The following is a 19,868-nucleotide window of genomic DNA, read 5'->3' as shown; positions in this document are numbered from 1 at the left end:
GATGTTAAACCATTCCCTTACCTGAGCAGCTCGGTGGAAACTGACATTGTCCCACACTATCACATAGGTGGGAATGGGATTCTCATTTAGCTCTTGACCCTGCTGCTCTTGAACCTGCTGCTCAAATAAAAAATATCTCTTAGATTGGCAATAGATCTTAGAAGGTGCCGGGTGTTATAAGGCCCGAGTGTAACATGGTGATGTAGAACACCATGGTTGCCGATAGCAACACAGATTGTGACATCGCCACCTCGTTGACCAGGGACTTCAACAACGGCCCGCTGTCCAATCATGTTTCGGGCCTCTCCCTTCTCCTCTTTGTTAGATTGAAGCCTTGATTCATCGACAAAGATGAACTCATGGGGTCTGTCCAAGGATTCCAAGTCAAATATTGTCTGTGTAGAAATACAATATACTGTATGTAGGATTTTGTAAGTGGTCCAGAGACAGTGCTCTACTGTAGAGTACAATTAGGCCTACTGTATGCACTTCTGATTCACATACATTGGATGTACTGAAGAGTAATGTCATTCACATAGTATGTGTTAGTACTGTAGACAATCTGGATTACAGTAAATGTTTCTGAATGTACACTTACTGGCACATACTGAGCTCGCAGTTCTTTCACCCTTGGTGAGTTGCGCTCAAAAGGTACTCTGTATACTTGTTTCATTTGCATCCTCTTACGATGGAGGACACAGTCAATTGTGGAAACTCTCACACTGTCGATTCCCTGGAAGTGTGTGTTGTCTTGTATCACCCGTTCCTGGATTTCTCTGAGTCGTATTGCATTATCTTGAAGGACCCATGCCAACTATAACGGCCTCTTGCTCCCCAGTGAATATAGCTGTCCTTCCACCTGCATGTGGCAGCCTTGCAATTCTACAAAAAGTAGTTGTGCAGTTACAAAACATATTCATGCAGTACAATACATACAGTGATTAACTTTACAGATGTCTATTGAAACAGCTGCATATAGTGTAGTACAGTAAATTTGCAATTACAAAAATACAGTAGTATACTGTACCTGTTCTCTTCTCTGAATGTCCTTACTATGGTGGACACAGAAAATCGGCTCAAATTGGGTTGCACTCTAAGTCCTGCTTCCCTCATTGTCAGTCCATGGACAAGAACATGGTCTATGACTGTTGCTCGAATTTCATCAGATATTTCCACTCTTTGTCTTCCTCTTCCTCTTCGTCCTCCTCTTCCTCTTTCTTGCCCTCCTCCTCCTCCTCTTCCTCCTCGTCGCCCACCTGGCATACGCACTCGTCCTCGTCCTCTCACATTGTTTCTTCTATCCATTCTCAGACTTTCTCTTTCCCACCTTCAACAACCTGTTTGCTCTCTGAACTGCCTTATATTGGTTGTGTCGCATCATTTGAAACAGGTTAAATCCATTTTGAGTGGTTGTGTTCAATCAATGACATGTGTTCTCTATTTGTATTTGATTGTTCCCTCTTGTGTTTACCAGTATGGATGACATGTGCATTAGAGTGCAGAATGTGTTTGGAGAATGAGAACGTGTTTAGAGTTTTGCTGAAAAGTCTAAGTGAGATCTGCATATTGTGTTTTACCATGTGAAATGGTTTAAGGTATTGACAACAGACTGCATAATTAGCTAAATGAGTCCAGGCAACTGAGAACTTTGTTCAGCCAATGGGTTTTAGTGTTTTAGCAATTGAGAAAAACTGTAACTTCTGGGCATCATTCTGACTGATGGAAGCCCATTCTTGCATAATCAATGCTTGGAGTTTGTCAGAATTTGTGGGTTTTTGTTTGTCCACCCACCTCTTGAGGATTGACCACAAGTTCTCAATGGGATTAAGGTCTGGGGAGTTTCCTGGCCATGGACCCAAAATCTCGATGTTTTGTTCCACAAGCCACTTAGTTATCACTTTTGCCTTATGGCAAGGTGCTCCATCATGCTGGAAAAGGCATTGGTCGTCACCAAACTGTTCTTGGATGGTTGGGAGAAGTTGCTGTCGGAGGATGTGTTGGTACCATTCTATATTCATGGCTGTGTTCTTAGGCAAAATTGTGAGTGAGCCCACTCCCTTGGCTGAGAAGCACATGAATGGTCTCAGGATGCTTTACTGTTGGCATGACACAGGACTGATGGTAGCGCTCACCTTGTCTTCTCCGGACAAGCTTTTTTCCGGAAGCCCCAAACAATCGGAAAGGGGATTCAGCAGAGAAAATGACTTTACCCCAGTCCTCAGCAGTCCAATCCCTGTACCTTTTGCAGAATATCAGTCTGTCCCTGATGTTTTTCCTGGAGAGAAGTGGCTTCCTCGCTGCCCTTCTTGACACCAAGCCATCCTCCAAAAGTCTTTGCCTCACTGTGCGTGCAGATGCACTCACAACTGCCTGCTGCCATTCCTGAGCAAGCTCTACACTGGTGGTGCCCCGATCCCACAGCTGAATCAACTTTAGGAGACGGTCCTGGTGCTTGCTGGACTTTCTTGGGCGCCCTGAAGCCTTCTTCACAACAATTGAACCTCTCTCCTTGAAGTTCTTGATGATCCGATAAATGGTTGATTTAGGTGCAATCTTACTAGCAGTCCTTGCCTGTGAAGCCCTTTTTGTGCAAAGCAATGATGACGGCACGTGTTTCCTTGCAGGTAACCATGGTTAACAGAGGAAGAACAATGATTTCAAGCACCCCCCTCCTTTTAAAGCTTCCAGTCTGTTATTCTAACTCGATCAGCATGACAGAGTGATCTCCAGCCTTGTCCTCGTCAACACTCTCACCTGTGTTAACGAGAGAATCACTGACATGATGTCAGCTGGTCCTTTTGTGGCAGGGCTGAAATGCAGTGGAAATGTTTTTTTGGGATTAAGTTCATTTCCATGGCAAAGAGGGACTTTGCAATTAATTGCAATTCATCTGATCACTCTTCATTCTGGAGTATATGCAAATTGCCATTATAAAAACTGAGGCAGCAGACTTTTTATTTATTTTTTATTTTTATTTTATTTTATTTTTTTATATATATATATTCCCCTTTATTACTTTTCAACCCCACTATCCTTTCCCTACTTGGAGTAAATTAGTGAACAACAACGCCCAGGCCTCTACTTCCGGTCTATACTTACTATCTACACCTTATGGACAGAGTTAATTTTACAATAATTCTATATCTATATATATATATATATATATATACACACACATACATATATATATATATATATATATATATATATATATATATATATATATATATATATATATATATATTTATTTTTTTGCTCCTGAACTTCTTCTACTCTCAACCTCTCCGATCATTTTCATGATGTCCATCCGGTTTGCTTCTAAATGCCATATCTTTCTAACTGTGCTCTTTCCCAAAAGCTCCCAACATACAACCTATATACTTATTATGGACACAGTATGCTTACATTATTAGCTATCTTTGTTATTATTTGTTGTTATTTGTTATTAGTCCCATCCTTCAACTCTATTCAATACCTCCCATCTATCTCTTAACACCATCCATATAGGATTTCTATTTGCCATATATATTTCAACCATACTGTGATGTTTTACAAAAGTTCTGAACCTTTCTATTCTCATTGCTTCTACAGATTGTGAATTAAAAATAAACATTTTTGCTAAAAGTATTATTATATTATTGATTGATTGACTATGACTTTTCAGATCACCCAGTAATGCTATCTGCAAGGTTAGTTCCAGGTAAATATTGCAATCCTTTAGCCATTCCTGGACCTGTGTCCAAAAACAAGCTACAAATGGACAGAACCAAAACAAATGATCTAATGATTCTATCTCTTCACAGCAAAATCTGCAGAGCTGGGAAGATTGTATCCCCCATATAAATAACATTCTATTGGTAGCAAGAATTTTATATAATAATTTAAATTGAAAGATTCTAATTTTTGAATCCGGTGTCGTTTTGCGTGTCAGTTCATAAACACTATGCCATGGGATCGGTACGTCAAATATCTCTTCCCAACTATTTTGCAATCTATATGGGACTGCTGTCAATCCTTTGGTCCTTAAGTGAAACTGATATACTTTTAACTCTTCGGAGTCTGGAGCTTTTTTGGCCGTTTTTGGGTACCTTCAATTTTGCCCTGATATACTACATAAAGAAATGTTTACCAGACCAATGTTGGGTATCTTTTTTTTCAGCACAACCTCACCTATATGATCTGTTAGTAAGTTTTTCACTTTGACATACTATTTCAACACACTGGACCCAAACACACACAGAAAACACAAAGTCCGTTTAGAAAAAAGATGGTTTTTTTATTGTAAAACCCTCAAACATGGTGAACCAAGCATTTAAAAAGCTTCAAATTGAACCACAAGGTGCAAATATGAACATATAAAAGTATTTTGGTGATATATACAAGCAATAAATAACTATTTACAATAAAAAGTAGGTATAACCACTGGCGTTTTTCTTCTATTCTAACCCTAAACCTTTTTGTGCCACTCCTCAAAACAGTTTCTGTCCAAAATGAAAAAAAAAGCTTCAAATTGAACCACAAAGTGCAAATATGAACATATAAAAGTATTCTTGAGATATATACAAGCAATACACAACTATTTACAAAAAAAGTAGGTATAGCCACTGGCCTTTACCCTATTTGTGCCACTCTTCAAAACAGTTCCTGTCCACAATGACACAGAGAGCCACATCACAGGCCTTGCACTTCCATGGTGTGACAAACCTCTTCTTGTCAACTTGTTTACAGCGTTGACAAACCCTGCGGCCTGCTGTGGCTTTGTCTTTGGCCTCTGCAACATTGGCAATGGCCACAGGAACATGGCTGGTGCTTTTTTGAAGTGGAACCCCTGTCTGGGTCACTCCGCACAGCTGGGCCACAAGTTCTGCCACAAAGTTCTTGTGCGTCATGGGTGTGACCTGTTGGGTCGCACTGATGTCACAGTGCAGGATGTATGCATTTGTTGTTCCCATGTCCAAAAAATGCAGGAAGAGGGTACGGTACCAGCGAGCAGTTCTGCGATGGGTTGAGTAATACTGGAGAAGCTGGTCTGACAGGTCAACCCCTCCCATGTACTTATTGTAGGCCATGATGGGGGTAGGGCAGGGAATGTCTTTTGCTACCCAGCGTCCAGGTCCTTCCTTCACCTTCCTCTTGATTGTCTCGCCCGAAAACGCTGGGTGGATTGTGGAGCACACCGACACCTCCCGCGTATCCATCCACTTCACAAAGACCAGGCGATCCTCTCTGATCCATCTCACAGACCCCCTCTTCGATTTGCTGGTGAGGGCATTTTCTCTGCCACTAGGACACCCTTTTCTGTTGCTTCTGTAGGTCCCACAGGCTCCAAACTTCATACTTCCCAAACTCAGGAACAGTTTTGGGCTGGTGTAGAAATTGTCCATATAAATATGGTATCCTGTACCAAGATGTGATGGCTGAATGAGGTCCATAACAGCATCATATGAAAGTCCATGCACGCTGGGTGTGTGTGCTTTCCCAACATACACGTTGAAGTTTAGAGTGTAGCCATTGTTAGACTCTGCCAACACAAAGAGCTTGATCCCCCATTTGTTAGGCTTGTCCTTCATGTACTGGGTCATGCCAGTTTTGGCTTTTGTAGCCACCATCCTCTCGTCGACTGACAGTTCCTTCTTAGGATGGTAATGAGCCTGGCAGGCAGTGCGAATGTCGTCCATCAGAGGTTTGACCCTGAACAGTTTGTCATGCTGGGGTGTACCTTTGCGCTGGTCATTTATGACATCCTCCTCTGGATCACTTAGGTGGATGTTCCATGAGATGGACCGGAATCTGTCTCTTGGCATGACCTTCGCTGGCAATGAAACAGACAATATGTGGCTTTGTTTCCAGTAGTCCTGGATACTAGGCAGAGTCACCAATGAGGTGTAGATGAGGAGACCCAGAAATCTGTGCAGTTCCTCCACATCAACGTCAGTCCACTGATATTTGCTCCCCTTCTGCTGATTTCTTGCTGCCTGTTTGTTGGTGTTTCTGCAGATTGTCCTCATTGTATCTGCGGCGAAGTAGAGCAGGAAGAGGTCCTTTGGTGTGTGCCCTGAATGCAAATCCACCTGGGCTCCTGGTGGTCTGCGGGGCATGAACCTACTGGCTTGTGGGGCAGTGTCAGGATCAGTCTCTGTTTTCCATGGCTCAGAGCTCTGTTCTGGCTGTGCTGCTGACTGGGCTGGAGATCTTGACCTGGTCTTGGCCTGATCCTTCCTTCCACGCCCCCTCTGTGATGGCCTCCGTCGGCTTGTTGTGGGGGTGGGGGCTGTTGATGGCCCAGGCTGCTCGTCGTCGTCGTCGTCACCATACAAAACAGGTAAACGGATTCAAGATTATTCAAAGTTCAAGATGTTCATTGGCATTTGCACTACAGTGAAGTAGAATAGAATACTATAGTAAGATAAACGAAAGCAATAAAACAAATTCATTTTAGAAAAATGTTTGTCTTCTTACCTCACGTTTTCAGCAACAAAATCAGGGTCCTCGAAGTCATCCTGGCCACTCTCATTGTCTGACGACAAACTTTCCAAAGTTTCTTCATCGCTCATTTGGAATAACAAGTCGACGGCTTGTTCAACGTGAAGTGTGCGCCTCATATTGCTTCACAAAAACGATACTGCTGACAATAAAACTCTTGAAATACTAACAATTGAAATACTAACTCGTGAAAAACTCTCCAAAACTACTCATGAACTGAACTAATTCCTCTCGTTCGTTCTTTCGCAATGGCTAGTTGTCATGGGAATGAATGTTTATATACTCGTGTGCATCCTGAAGAACCGGGTTAGCACAAGCACACGTTTTTTTCCGTTCCTTTTTATCACAAAAGACGACAAAGTTATTATAATAAATGCAAAGCGCTCATAAAAGAGCGCATATTTTGACGCACTTTTTTCATGGAATTGAAATTATCATAACTTTGGTTTTAGTTGGTGTATTTACATGAAACAAACACTCAAAACGTAGCTTCGGGTCTCCATTTCTGCATGAAATCGACGGCAGCCCTCTGCGTCACTTGGTTTGGATGCTGCGCGGTCCTAAAGCCGGCCCGCGATTTGAACGCGCCGAAGCGTTCGCCGACTCGGAAGAGTTAAATTTATCACAGTTTTCCTTAACCAATTATGTTCTTTAATGCAAGGCCGACAGACAAGTTCCTTACTTTCTCCCCCTTCAACTTTCCTCTTCCACTTTTGCGGTAAGGCTGCAATTATTTGGTTGTAATTTTGGGTAGAGCAGACATTTCCATATGTTTTTATTAGCTGCATGTGCGACATAACTCCACCAGTCCTACCGATGATATCATTTACGAAGATTATACCTTTTTTAAACATTCTGTCAATAAATATAGGTTTTTTGTCAATTAGTATATTTGAATTTAACCACAATATTTGTTGCATTATTTGTTCTGTCGTTTCTGGAGGATTAAATTGAAATTGCAACCAACTTTCTATGGCTTGTTTTAGAAATAGTGACATTTGGGAGATTATTTCCTTTTCAAATAACTGAAAGTGAGAGGTTGTAATCTGAATAAAGGGAAAAAGGCCTTTCTTGAACAGTGGGTGAGACAATCTTACTAATTTGCTTGAGAACCAGTTCGGATTTAAGTATAACTTTTGGATGACTGAAGATTTTAGTGATAGGTCTAATGCTTTAATATTTAATAATTTCTGTCCTCCGAATTCATATTCATTATATAAATATGCTCTTTTAATTTTGTCTGGCTTGCCGTTCCAAATAAAATTGAATATTTTTTTCTCATATAATTTAAAAAACTGTTTGCTAGGCGTAGGCAAGACCATAAGCAAATAGGTAAACTGGGATAATACTAAAGAGTTAATCAGGGTGATTTTTCCACAAATTGACAGGTATTTTCCTTTCCATGGTAGTAAGATCTTATCTATTTTTGCTAACTTTCTATTAAAATTTATTGAAGTGAGATCATTTATTTCCTTTGGGATATGTATTCCGAGTATATCCACATCACCATCAGACCATTTTATTGGTAAACTACATGGTAATGTAAAAATTGTATTTTTTAGTGATCCAATACGTAATATAGTACATTTGTCATAATTTGGTTTTAATCCAGAGAGGTTAGAAAATGTATCTAGATCCTCTATGAGGCTGTGGAGGGATTCTAGTTGTGGATCTAAAAGAAAACATGAATCATCTGCGTACAATGACACCTTTGTTTTTAAGCCCTGTATTTCTAATCCTCTGATATTATTATTGGATCTGATTTTAATAGCTAACATCTCGATGGCCACAATAAATAGATATGCCGATAGTGGACAACCTTGTTTCACTCCTCTTGACAGTTTGAAACTTTCTGAGAAATAGCCATTATTTACTATTTTACACCTAGGGTTACTATACATGATTTTGACCCATTTTATAAGAGATTCTCCAAAATTGAAATGCTCCAGGCATTTATATATGAATTCCAGTCGAACTTTATCAAATGCCTTTTCGAAGTCTGCTATGAATAGCAGTCCTGGTTTCCCATATTTTCCATAGTGTTCTATTGTTTCCAATACTTGCCTTATATTATCTCCAATGTATCTTCCATGTAAAAAACCTGTCTGATTAGAATGAATAATATCCGACAATACCTTTTTAATTCTATGCGCTATACATTTTGCTAGGATTTTTGCATCACAACACTGAAGTGTAAGGGGCCTCCAATTTTGTAAATGGACTGGATCTTTATATTTTCCACTTGTATCCTGTTTCAGTAATAATGAGATCAGACCTTCTTCTTGAGTGTCAGATAATCTACCATTTACATAGGAGTGGTTAAAACATGCTAATAACGGACCTCTTAGTATTTCAAAAAAGGTTTGGTATACCTCGATTGGTATGCCATCCAACCCTGGAGTTTTCCCGGACTTAAAGTCTTTAATTGCATCCAGAAGTTCCTCCTCTGTAATTTCACCTTCACATGAGTCTTTCTGTGTGGCTGTTAATTTGACATTATCAATAGGAAAAAAATCTCTACAATTAGCTTCAGTTAGAGGAGATGGAGGCGACTGAAAAGAAAACATATGCTTAAAATACTTTGTTTCTTCCTTCAAAATATCATTAGGTGAATTATGGGTGACTCCGTCAATTGTAACCAGTTTCATTAAGTTCTTTTTGGTAGCATTCCTATGTTGAAGATTAAAAAATAATTTTGTGCATTTTTCCCCATATTCCATCCAGTTTGCTTTATTTTTATAATATATTACACTTGATCTTTCTTGAATAAGTTTTTCCATTTATTTTTGTTTTTCCTCTAATTTATTCTGAGCCTCTATGTTACAGTTTTTATTGCCATCTATCTGTTCTGTTAGACTTTCTATTTCCTTTCTTAGTATAAACTCTTTTGACCTAAATTGCTTTTGTTTTCGAGATGAGTACTGAATTGCATGGCCTCTAAAGGCACATTTAAAGGTGTCCCATACAATAAGGGGATTCGCTGTACCTAAGTTATGTTGGAAAAAGTCAGTTATAAATTCCTTTGTTCTAATTATAAATAAATTATCATCTAATAGGCTTTGATTAAATTTCCAATATCCTCGCCCACGTGGAAATTAGTCAGAGTAATGTATATGCCTATTATATGATGGTCCGACCGCATTCTGTCCCCTATCAACACTTTTTTTACTTTTGGTGCCAACGAGAATGAGATAAGAAAGAAGTCAAGACGACTAGCTTGATTCAGTCTCCGCCATGTATATCTCACTAGATCAGCATATTTAAGCCTCCATATATCTACTAGTTCTAATGTATCCATGACATTCACAATTTCCTTAAGAGCATGTGGGTGATTGTTTGTGGTGTGATTTCCTTTTCGGTCCATTGAGCTATTTAAAACAGTATTATAATCCCCCACCATAATAATATTGTCTTGAGTTGCTTGCAGGCTTGATAATTTATTATATATATTGTCAAAGAATTGTGGATCATCATTATTTGGTCCATAAAGGTTAATGAGCCATATCTGTTTATTGTCCAATACCATATTTAAAATAATCCATCTACCTTGCGTATCTATTTGGACAATTTGCACATTCGGATCGAAATTACTATTAATTAATATCATCACCCCTTTTGAATTTCTTTGCCCATGGGAGAAGTATATTTCCCCCCCCCATTCTTTTTTCCACGCTACTTCATCTCGAATTGTTGAATGAGTTTCCTGTATACAATAGATATTATATTCCTTCTCTTTGAGCCATGTAAATATTGTTCTTCTTTTGTTATTATCAGCTAAGCCATTACAATTATAACTGGCTATACTTATTTCACCATACACCATAATGAGATACAAGTTTCAAGTCTATTTATCATTATATATGTTTGTAAATTTACCAATAAAAAATAGCGTAATGATTGAGTGTCCATATAGCTGTACCGTGATATTTGCATTGCTACGGAGTAACCCTTCAATTGTTCTCCACTAATTCCCCCGCTAAAGCCCCCCCCCACGTCCCTCCGTATCCCTAAGGCCCTGAGAGGCCAGGACCCATCCATCGAAAACAGCACACAGTGCCACCCACAAAACAGAAGCAGGTTAACCGCCAAAAGCATTTCCAATGCTTTCACCTCTATATATATATATATCTATATAACTATCTTTTTTTTTTTTATTATGCATATCCTATTTTCCATCATTATCAATTAATATGCGTAATAATGTCGGCAGTTCACGCATAGGATTCTAACATATAACCAGGATTGCCATTGTATTACATTTAATTCATTGACAAGCAATTATTATCCTAGCAAATAATTCCCGCGGTCCATCCCATACCCCTCCCCCCCAACATCCCCACCCCCCCCACAACAGATGCCAGACCAGCACACACGCACATACTCACTTTGTGAAAATGAATATTTGTGTCATTCTCAAAACTTTTGACCACGACTGTATACACACACTTAGAAATATGGGTACAGTATAGTTCCCTGGAGTACAAAATATAAAAATACACAATGTACCTTCAGAGATATGTAATGTATTGTCAAATACTTTATGATGATAGACTTTATGATGATAATATATGCCTAGGAACTAATTTGGTTAAGGCCACAGGACGGAAAATGAACGAATTCAACGACCATGTCTCTGTCACTAACAAGTACAGTCAGTGGTAACGTTACAATTCACTATAAAAGGCAAGACACACTGGGAAATGATTTAGGAGGCGTGGCTTAGTGGGGGCAAGGCTTTCATATTACCTGGAGTGGGAGATGTACCGTGCTACAGACAAGCCCCCTTTATGAGAGTCACAAGTACGCATCAGGCACTGAAGGAGGCAGTGTCATGGTGCGTTTGTTACCAAGTGGGAAGTGGGAATTTACTACATAACACTGGGAAAAATCCACTTGAACGGCTCTCCAACTGGTAATTACTAGTGGGAAACTGGTCTATCATCCTGAGCGCCCACTTCTCCCACATGGTGACCTCTGACCTCACCTACTAAGGAAATGGATCTATAACCGCATTTTTGGCAGTTAAATGCAACAACAAAACATTATTTATAAAAATCTATCTGTTTTTGAACTCTAGAATTTGGTTACAAACATGATAACTGTACTTTTAGTTCATGGTTGACGATGTTGTTGGCCATTAGCCAACCACCGTATATCAATGAGTTCAAATTAAATGAATGCATCCAACTGCTTTTTACAACTTCAGAACTGGTAAATTCCCAACTTCCACATGGTTACAAACGCAGCATCAGAGTGGAAACTTGAGAGACCAAACATAACAATCCTGTCACAACAGAAAATGCCATTGTGAATGCTGAACAATAGGAATGTTCTTTTAAAGAGTCCTTGGCAGTTTGCACAGTGCAAGAAATCTTTTGGATTTCCATTTGGGAAACTGCTTTTTTTACAAGGAACTATAACACCTTTGCCTTCTCTTATGATGTGCCTGTTGTGTGCTCTGTCCCCACGTTGTCTCAGTATGGTCAGTGGGAGCTTCCAGTCTTTGGAGTTCTTTCGGAAAGAAAGGGCCTTTTGCCACTTCAGCTTCACCTTTATGAATCATTTCCAGATGCCGGGCAATTTTTGATTGTGGTTTCTCACAAAAGAGACAGTAACGTTTCGATCAATCTTTAGTCTTTGTAACGTGCATGACTTCAAGTGAACTTGCGGATTCTTGCACAGAGGTGTCAGACTCAGTATTCCTATGTCCCTTATAGGCCTTTGTTCTTCCATACAGTAAAGGTCTAAACTGCTCTCGTTGCCACGTTCTGTTCCTGGCACATATTCATCTTCTGTTGTTTCTATGTTGCTGATTGAGTCTTCAGAATCATATCCAAGCATTTGTTTGTTGAGCTGAAATCATAAAAACAATCAGAATTCATACAGTTGTTTTACTGAATACATTGTCTGATCACTGAAAACATGAACTGTTTTACTCCAACATATCAACTCTTATTTACTAAACCAATAACTGTTCAATCATGTCCTGATTTTTCTGAAAAGGGTTATTTCATATAATCAAGAAAGAAAAACTGTAATCATTCCATTACCTATTTTGTAGGCTAATGCACAGAATAGTACACACCCCAAATCCTATGGGGACAGCCAAATAACCCTTTTAGGTTCTAGATAGCACTTTTTCTTTCCTAAGAGTGTAGAAAGATGATATCCACAGTATTTTGGCCTGAGCTCATGGTCTTCCTCTACCTCTTCTGTGACAGCCAGGGGGAGCAGGAAGCTGACTAGTGGTGGTTATTCAGCATGAAACGTCCATTGGGGTGGGGCCACGGTAAGACGTCTGTAGCATTTCACAGTGTTTAGAAAACAACACAATACATTATCTAGCATTTCATTTCAATTCGGCACAAAATAATCAGAAACGACCTAAACAAACTGCAAATGCATCCATCGAGTTTGAAGAGTAACAAGCTTGATGTATCCATTGCGTGCTATGAATATGGGACACATACTAAACTTTGGAATTGAAACAAGCCCCAAAATGCTACTGCACAAGTATCCCAAAAACATTTCCCTAACACAAGTACCTGTGCAAGAATGAAATAATCACAGCCATTTTGTGTTGAGATATAAGGGGTTGGGGTCAATTCCATTTAAATTCCATTCAATTAAAAAAGTTAACCAAATTCCAATTCCACATTTTCCTAATTGAAAACTATTGAAGAGAATTGGAATATCAGTGTACTTCTTGAATTGACTGGAATTGAAATGGAATTGACCCCAACCCTGTGTGATCTACTGTACATTGATATTTACAAATACACTCTCTGTTCTTTCCAGTTGCGGAACCACTTCTCTGGTTGAAACAGATGTATTGTCAATTTTTGGCTCGACTGAAAAATAAATCAAATAAGAACCATTTCAAGTAATGAAATGACAATCCTCATGTCAGTGACTTGGATCTTATGAGAGGTTGAATTGACTGGCTTCCAAAATAAAAACAGAAGGAAGCAAAGCTCTAGCAAACACATTTCTAAACATCTAGGTCAGGGCTATTCAACTGGCCGCCCACAGCCAAGATCCATACCATTTATCAATTTAGAATGGCCCTTTGATAAATGCTGAACATTAATTAAAAAGAATCTGCAAAACAATCCCAGTAAAAATGGAATGTTTAGGGCCAAAATGAGCCCTCGTTCAATATTCTCCAATGGGAGAATCTGTTTTCCTATAGTCTTGCCCATTAAGTGCTGTCAATCAATATAAGTAACATACCAGTTGCAGCCAATCAGAGCTGCTAACAGGGGTACAGGGACTGTCTGCCCGCCTACTGGCTCTTTCGCCACTGATAAGACTACACTGCCAGAGCGTGCTTTGGCTAAACTCAGCATTGACTTAAAAAACAATGGACTCAGTTATGGCTATCATAAACTTTATCCGATCAACATTTATCCTTCAACATTGATGTTTCGTGGTCTGCTGAGCATCATGATATCCTTTTACATAATGAGGTTCGGTAGCTAAGTAAGGGTAGGCCTAATTCTCTCTAGAGAGTATGTGAGTTTAGGGAGGAGATCATTGCTTTGCTGTAATGACAGTGGTGAATTATCATTAAGTGATAACAGTCTGGGGGAACAAGGTATGAGGATACCTCTTTCCAAAACATGTCCCCTGGTCACTCCCAGTACATATGATTAAAGGAGCCCAAGGCACCTTGATTACATAGATCACACAGAGGAGCGGTTGTGATTTCTATTAAATGATGTCTTCTAGGTGGAAGGTTTACCCTGTGTATGAGATTACAATGTATCAGCTGGTAAATAGGATTGTTAGATGAACCCACTAAGTTCCTGATGAACTCAACTGGTGAGCCTCTTTAGCAGCTAGTTCCATGGACACACTGATTTCAATGTCCTTTGCCAAGGTCAGATGACTTTCAGTCAACAGTCTCTTTTGTGTAGCTTCACTCCGTAGCCCACATACTAGTCTGTCTCTAATGATGTCATTTAGAACAGCATTAAACTCAGTGTTCTGGTAGTTTCTTTAATGCAGCAGCAAACATTGTTACTGATTCTCCCTCTTCCTGATGTCTCCTGTGGAACCTGAACCTTTCAGCATTAACTAGTGGTTCTGGTGAAAAATGTCCTTTAAGTATCTCCACAATATCCCCATACGTCTTATTACCTGTTCTGTCTGGCTGTAGCAGGCTGCCTAGTAAATTAAATGTCTTTGGCCCCATTACACTAAAACATGTAGGCACAATGTTGTCCTCATCCATGTCATTTACAAGAACAAAATATTCAAACCGTTCTGTAATGAGCTCCACTGTTCAATACTTTTATCAAACTGTCCAATGTTTCCCTCAATTCCAATAATTGTTCATTTCTCAATAAGCTCCTGATTGTCACTCACTTCAATATTGTCCTCAACCAAAGCAATATTTTCCTCAGTCATGTGATTGTCACGAATACTGCCGAGGCTGCTCCTCCTCCTTGTTCGGGCAGGCTTCGGCGTTCGTCGTCTCCGGAGTACTAGCTGCTACCATTTGATGTTTTCAATGTTCAGTTGGTCATGTCTTGTTAGTGCACCTGTTTCGTATTCTGTCATGATTATGTCACCTATAAGTTTCCCTGTATTTTGTTCTGGAGTTGTGCGTTGTTGTCCGCCTGTCCGTTGGTGTATCTTGTGTTAGTGTTCGATGTTTAGTGTTATGCGTTTTACGCACATTTGAACATTATTCGTTCGCCTCCTTTGTTTTGAGGCTCTTTGTTTTGTATTGTCATTTTAAGTCCAATTAAAGTCATTTAGGACTTAGCCTCCGTGTCCTGCGCCTGACTCCACCACTGCATCTACATCAGCACCGTGACAGAACAACACCAGTTCTATGGAGTCAGCAGGAGCAGCGGCGGTGACCGAGTCACTGGAGGAGCGGATCAGCACCCAGGACGCCACGATCCAGCGACTCGGCGCCGCCATGCAAGAGGTCATGGACACCCTGTACCGATGGGAGAGAGGAGGTTTGCCCACACCTCCTCCTACCTTATCACCACCATCGGTCAGCCCCATCATACCATCTCCGGAACCCAGTGGTATTCGGCTCTCGCTCCCGAGGGCATATGATGGTACCGCAGCCGGGTGTCAGGGGTTCCTCCTGCAGGTGGAACTTTACCTTGCCACCATACACCCGGCGCCCTCGGGATACGAGAGCGTCTCCGCCCTCATCTTCTGTCTCTCCGGCAAGGCGTTGGAGTGGGCAAACGCCGAATGGAGGGGAATAGACGCCGCCACCATCACCTACGCGGAGTTCTCCCGTCGCTTCAGGGCAGTGTTCGACCATCCACCTGAGGGGAAGGCGGCGGGGGAGCGTCTGTTCCACCTCCAACAGGGGAAGAGGAGCGCACAGGAGTTCGCCCTGGAGTTCCGGACTCTAGCGGCGGATGCGTGGTGGAATGAGAGGGCCCTCATCGACCAATGTCGGTGCAGCCTACGAGAGGACGTTCGACGAGAGTTGGCCTGCAGGGACACCAATCTAACATTCGACCAGTTGGTGGACATGTCTATCCGTCTGGATACCCTGCTGGCTACCCGCGGACGTCCAGAGTTGGGGCCGTCCATTCCATTCCCCAGCACCTCCGAGCCGAGCCCTATGGAGCTCGGGGGTGCTGGCGCTAGAGAGAGTAGGAGAAAGATCCCGAGGGAGGCCGTCCCCTGTACCAACTGTGGCCGTGGAGGACACACTGCGGTAAGGTGCTGGGGAGGGTCTCCAGGGTTTCGAGGCAACAGGTCACGCACTGGGGAGTCATTCCAGGTGAGTAGGCGCCCAACTTACCCAGAGCTCTCTGTTGTTCACTTTTGTATACCTGTAGCATTTCCACAGGTTGCACCTCAGTCCCAGCATAAGGCGCTAGTCGATTCAGGCGCAGCTGGGAATTTCATTGATCGTAGTTTTTGTGTTAAGTTAGGGATTCCCCTCCTGCCAGTTGATGCACCCTTCCCTGTCCATGCCCTAGATAGCCGTCCGTTGGGATCTGGGTTGATTAGAGAAGTCACAGCCCCACTTAAGATGAATACGCAGGGGGGTCATGAGGAGATCATTCAGTTATATCTGATCGACTCTCCTGCGTATCCCGTGGTGCTGGGGCTTCCTTGGTTAATCGCCCATGATCCCACCATTTCGTGGCAACAGAGGGCTCTCAAGGAGTGGTCTGCCCAGTGTTTTGGGTGATGTCTAGGTGTTTCCGTAGGGGCGACCACAGTGGAGAGTCCGAACCAAATGCCCGCAATGCACATTCCCCCCGAGTATTAGGATTTGGCGCTCGTGTTCAGCAAGACTAGGGCGACGCGATTGCCACCTCATAGACAGGGAGATTGTGCGATAAACCTCCAGGCAGGTGCGGCACTTCCGCGGAGCCATGTGTATCCGCTGTCTCAAGAGGAGATGGCGGCTATGGAGACATACATAGCCGAGTCTCTGAGACAGGGATACATACGGCCCTCCACTTCCCCTGTGTCCTCGAGTTTCTTTTTTGTGAAGAAAAAGGATGGAGGGTTGCGCCCGTGTATTGATTACCGTAATCTCAATCAGATTACCGTTAAATACAGTTATCCCCTTCCTCTGATTGCGAGTATGATGGAATCATTACGCGGCGCGCGTTTCTTCACAAAACTGGACCTCAGGAGTGCCTACAACTTGGTGCGCATTAGGGAGGGAGATGAATGGAAGACAGCATTTAGTACCACCTCGGGTCATTATGAGTATCTCGTCATGCCATACGGGTTAATGAATGCTCCTTCAGTCTATCAATCCTTTGTGGGCGAGATCTTCCGAGACTTGCATGGGCAGGGTGTTGTACTGTACATTGACGACATTCTAGTGTACTCTTCTACACGAGCCGAACATGTAGCCCTGGTACGCCGAGTGTTGGGCAGGCTGTTGGAGCATGACTTGTATGTCAAGGCAGAGAAATGTCTGTTTTTCCAGGAGTCCATCTCCTTCTTGGGTCATCGGTTGTCCGCGTCAGGGGTGGAGATGGAGATTGACCGTGTGTCAGCCGTGCGTAATTGGCAGAATCCAACCACTGTTAAGGAGGTGCAGCGGTTTTTGGGTTTTGCCAATTACTACCGGAGGTTTATCCGGGGTTTTGGACAGGTAGCAGCTCCCATCACTTCCCTGCTGAAGGGGGGCCCGGTGCGTTTGCAGTGGTCGGCTGAGGCGGACAGGGCATTTGATAAACTGAAGGACCTGTTCACCTCGGCTCCGGTGCTGGTGCAACCGGATCCCGCTTTAGCCTTCCAAGTAGAGGTGGACGCGTCAGAAGCTGGTATTGGGTCAGTGCTGTCACAATGGTCAGGCACGCCACCTAAGCTCCGTCCCTGCGCTTTTTACTCTAAGAAGCTCAGCCCGGCGGAGCAAAATTATGACGTAGGGAACAGGGAGCTGTTAGCTGTGGTTCAAGCCCTCAAGGTGTGGAGGCATTGGCTTGAGGGGGCTCAACACCCTTTTCTCATTCTGACTGACCACCGTAACCTGGAGTACATCCGGGCAGCTAGGAGATTGAACCCTCGTCAGGCTAGGTGGAACATGTTTCTTACCCGGTTCGTGTTCAAGATAACGTACATCCCAGGGTCCCAGAACGGTAAGGCAGACGCCCTGTCCCGGCGGTATGACACAGAGGAGAGGTCCATTGAGCCTACTCCCATACTGCCGGAGTCTTGTCTGGTGGCACCGGTGGTGTGGGAGGTCGATACGGAAATCAAGCGAGCGTTACGCACCGACCCTACTCCCCCAGAGTGTCCAGTGGGTCGGACATACGTGCCGCTCGAGGTCCGTGATCGTCTCATTTATTGGGCTCATACGTCACCCTCCTCTGGACATCCAGGTATTGGCCGGACAGTGCACTGCCTTAGCGCTAAGTACTCGTCGCCAACTTTAGCTAAGGATGTGAGGGTTTATGTCTCCTCCTGCTCGGTGTGCGCCCAGTGTAAGGCGCCTAGACACCTGCCCAGGGGGAAGTTACAACCCCTGCCCGTTCCACAACGGCCGTGGTCTCACCTCTCGGTGGACTTTGTCACGGACCTTCCCCCCTCTCAGGGGAATACCACTATTCTGGTCGTTGTGGATCGGTTCTCTAAGGCCTGTCGTCTCATCCCAATGCCGGGTCTCCCTACTGCCCTACAGACCGCTGAGGCCTTGTTTACACACGTCTTCTGGCACTACGGGGTTCCCGAGGATATAGTGTCTGATCGGGGTCCCCAGTTCACCTCTAGAGTCTGGAGGGCGTTCATGGAACGTTTGGGGGTCTCGGTTAGCCTTACCTCGGGTTACCACCCAGAGAGTAATGGGCAGGTGGAAAGAGTGAACCAGGATGTGGGTAGGTTTCTGAGGTCGTATTGCCAGGGCCGGCCGGAGGAGTGGGCGAGGTATATTCCCTGGGCAGAGATGGCCCAGAACTCTCTCCGCCACTCCTCCACCAACCTAACCCCTTTCCAATGTGTGTTAGGGTACCAGCCGGTTCTGGCACCATGGCATCAGAGCCAGATCGAGGACCCTGCGGTGGATGAGTGGGTACGGCGCTCGGCGGAGACGTGAAACGCTGCACACGTCCATCTGCAGCGGGCCATCCGTCGACAAAAGGCGAGCGCCGATCTCCACCGCAGTGAGGGGCCGGTGTACGCACCTGGAGATCGAGTCTGGCTCTCGACCAGAAACCTACCCCTCCGCCTGCCCTGCCGGAAGCTGGGTCGGCGGTTTGTGGGGCCTTTTAAAGTCCTGAGGAGATTGAACGAGGTGTGTTACAGGTTACAACTGCCTATTGAGTATAAGAATATTAACCCCTCGTTCCATGTGTCTCTCCTCAGGCCGGTGGTAGCTGGTCCACTCCAGGACAATGAGATAAGAGAGACCCCTCCGCTCCCACTGGACATCGAGGGGGCTCCGGCGTACTCAGTCCGGTCCATCGTGGATTCGAGGCGTCGGATGGGGGGTCTCCAGTATCTCGTGGAGTGGGAGGGGTACGGTCCGGAGGAACGGTGCTGGGTGTCTAGGAGGGACATTTTGGATCCATCCCTCCTGACGGAGTTCCACCGTAATCATCCGACGCGCCCTGCTCCGCGTCCTCCTGGCCGTCCACGAGGCCGGGGTCGGCGCACGGCTGGAGCCGCGCGTCAAGGGGGGGGTACTATCACGAATACTGCCGAGGCTGCTCCTCCTCCTTGTTCGGGCAGGTTCGGCGTTCGTCGTCTCCGGAGTACTAGCTGCTACCGTTTGATGTTTTCGATGTTCAGTTGGTCATGTCTTGTTAGTGCACCTGTTTTGTATTCTGTCCTGATTATGTCACCTATAAGTTTCCCTGTATTTTGTTCTGGAGTTGTGCGTTGTTGTCCGCCTGTCCGTTGGTGTATCTTGTGTTAGTGTTCGATGTTTAGTG

The 19,868-nt window shown here is 43.5% G+C and overlaps 1 protein-coding gene and 1 pseudogene across 2 annotated transcripts in view; one reads left to right on the top strand and one right to left on the bottom strand.

Moving 5' to 3' along the window:
- Positions 1–19,868, top strand: part of LOC311140884 (NLR family CARD domain-containing protein 3-like) — a 475,271-nt pseudogene that overhangs the window by 191,879 nt on the left and 263,524 nt on the right. The window lies entirely within an intron of this gene.
- The window catches only part of LOC311099191 (stonustoxin subunit beta-like), a gene marked incomplete at both ends in the record, with an annotated part of 8,909 nt that continues 4,293 nt past the window's right edge, over positions 15,253–19,868 (bottom strand). Inside the window, one exon of the mRNA XM_084139871.1 lies at positions 15,253–15,436. Within this exon, the coding sequence (XP_083995997.1) occupies positions 15,253–15,436 (184 nt within the window). The remainder of the gene's footprint in view (positions 15,437–19,868) is intronic.

Source organism: Coregonus lavaretus (genome assembly GCF_964263955.1).
Source record: "Coregonus lavaretus genome assembly, chromosome: 2".
NCBI lineage: Eukaryota > Metazoa > Chordata > Actinopteri > Salmoniformes > Salmonidae > Coregonus > Coregonus lavaretus.
The sequence above is the reverse complement of the archived record's forward strand: the minus strand, read 5'-3'. Positions and strand labels throughout refer to the sequence as shown.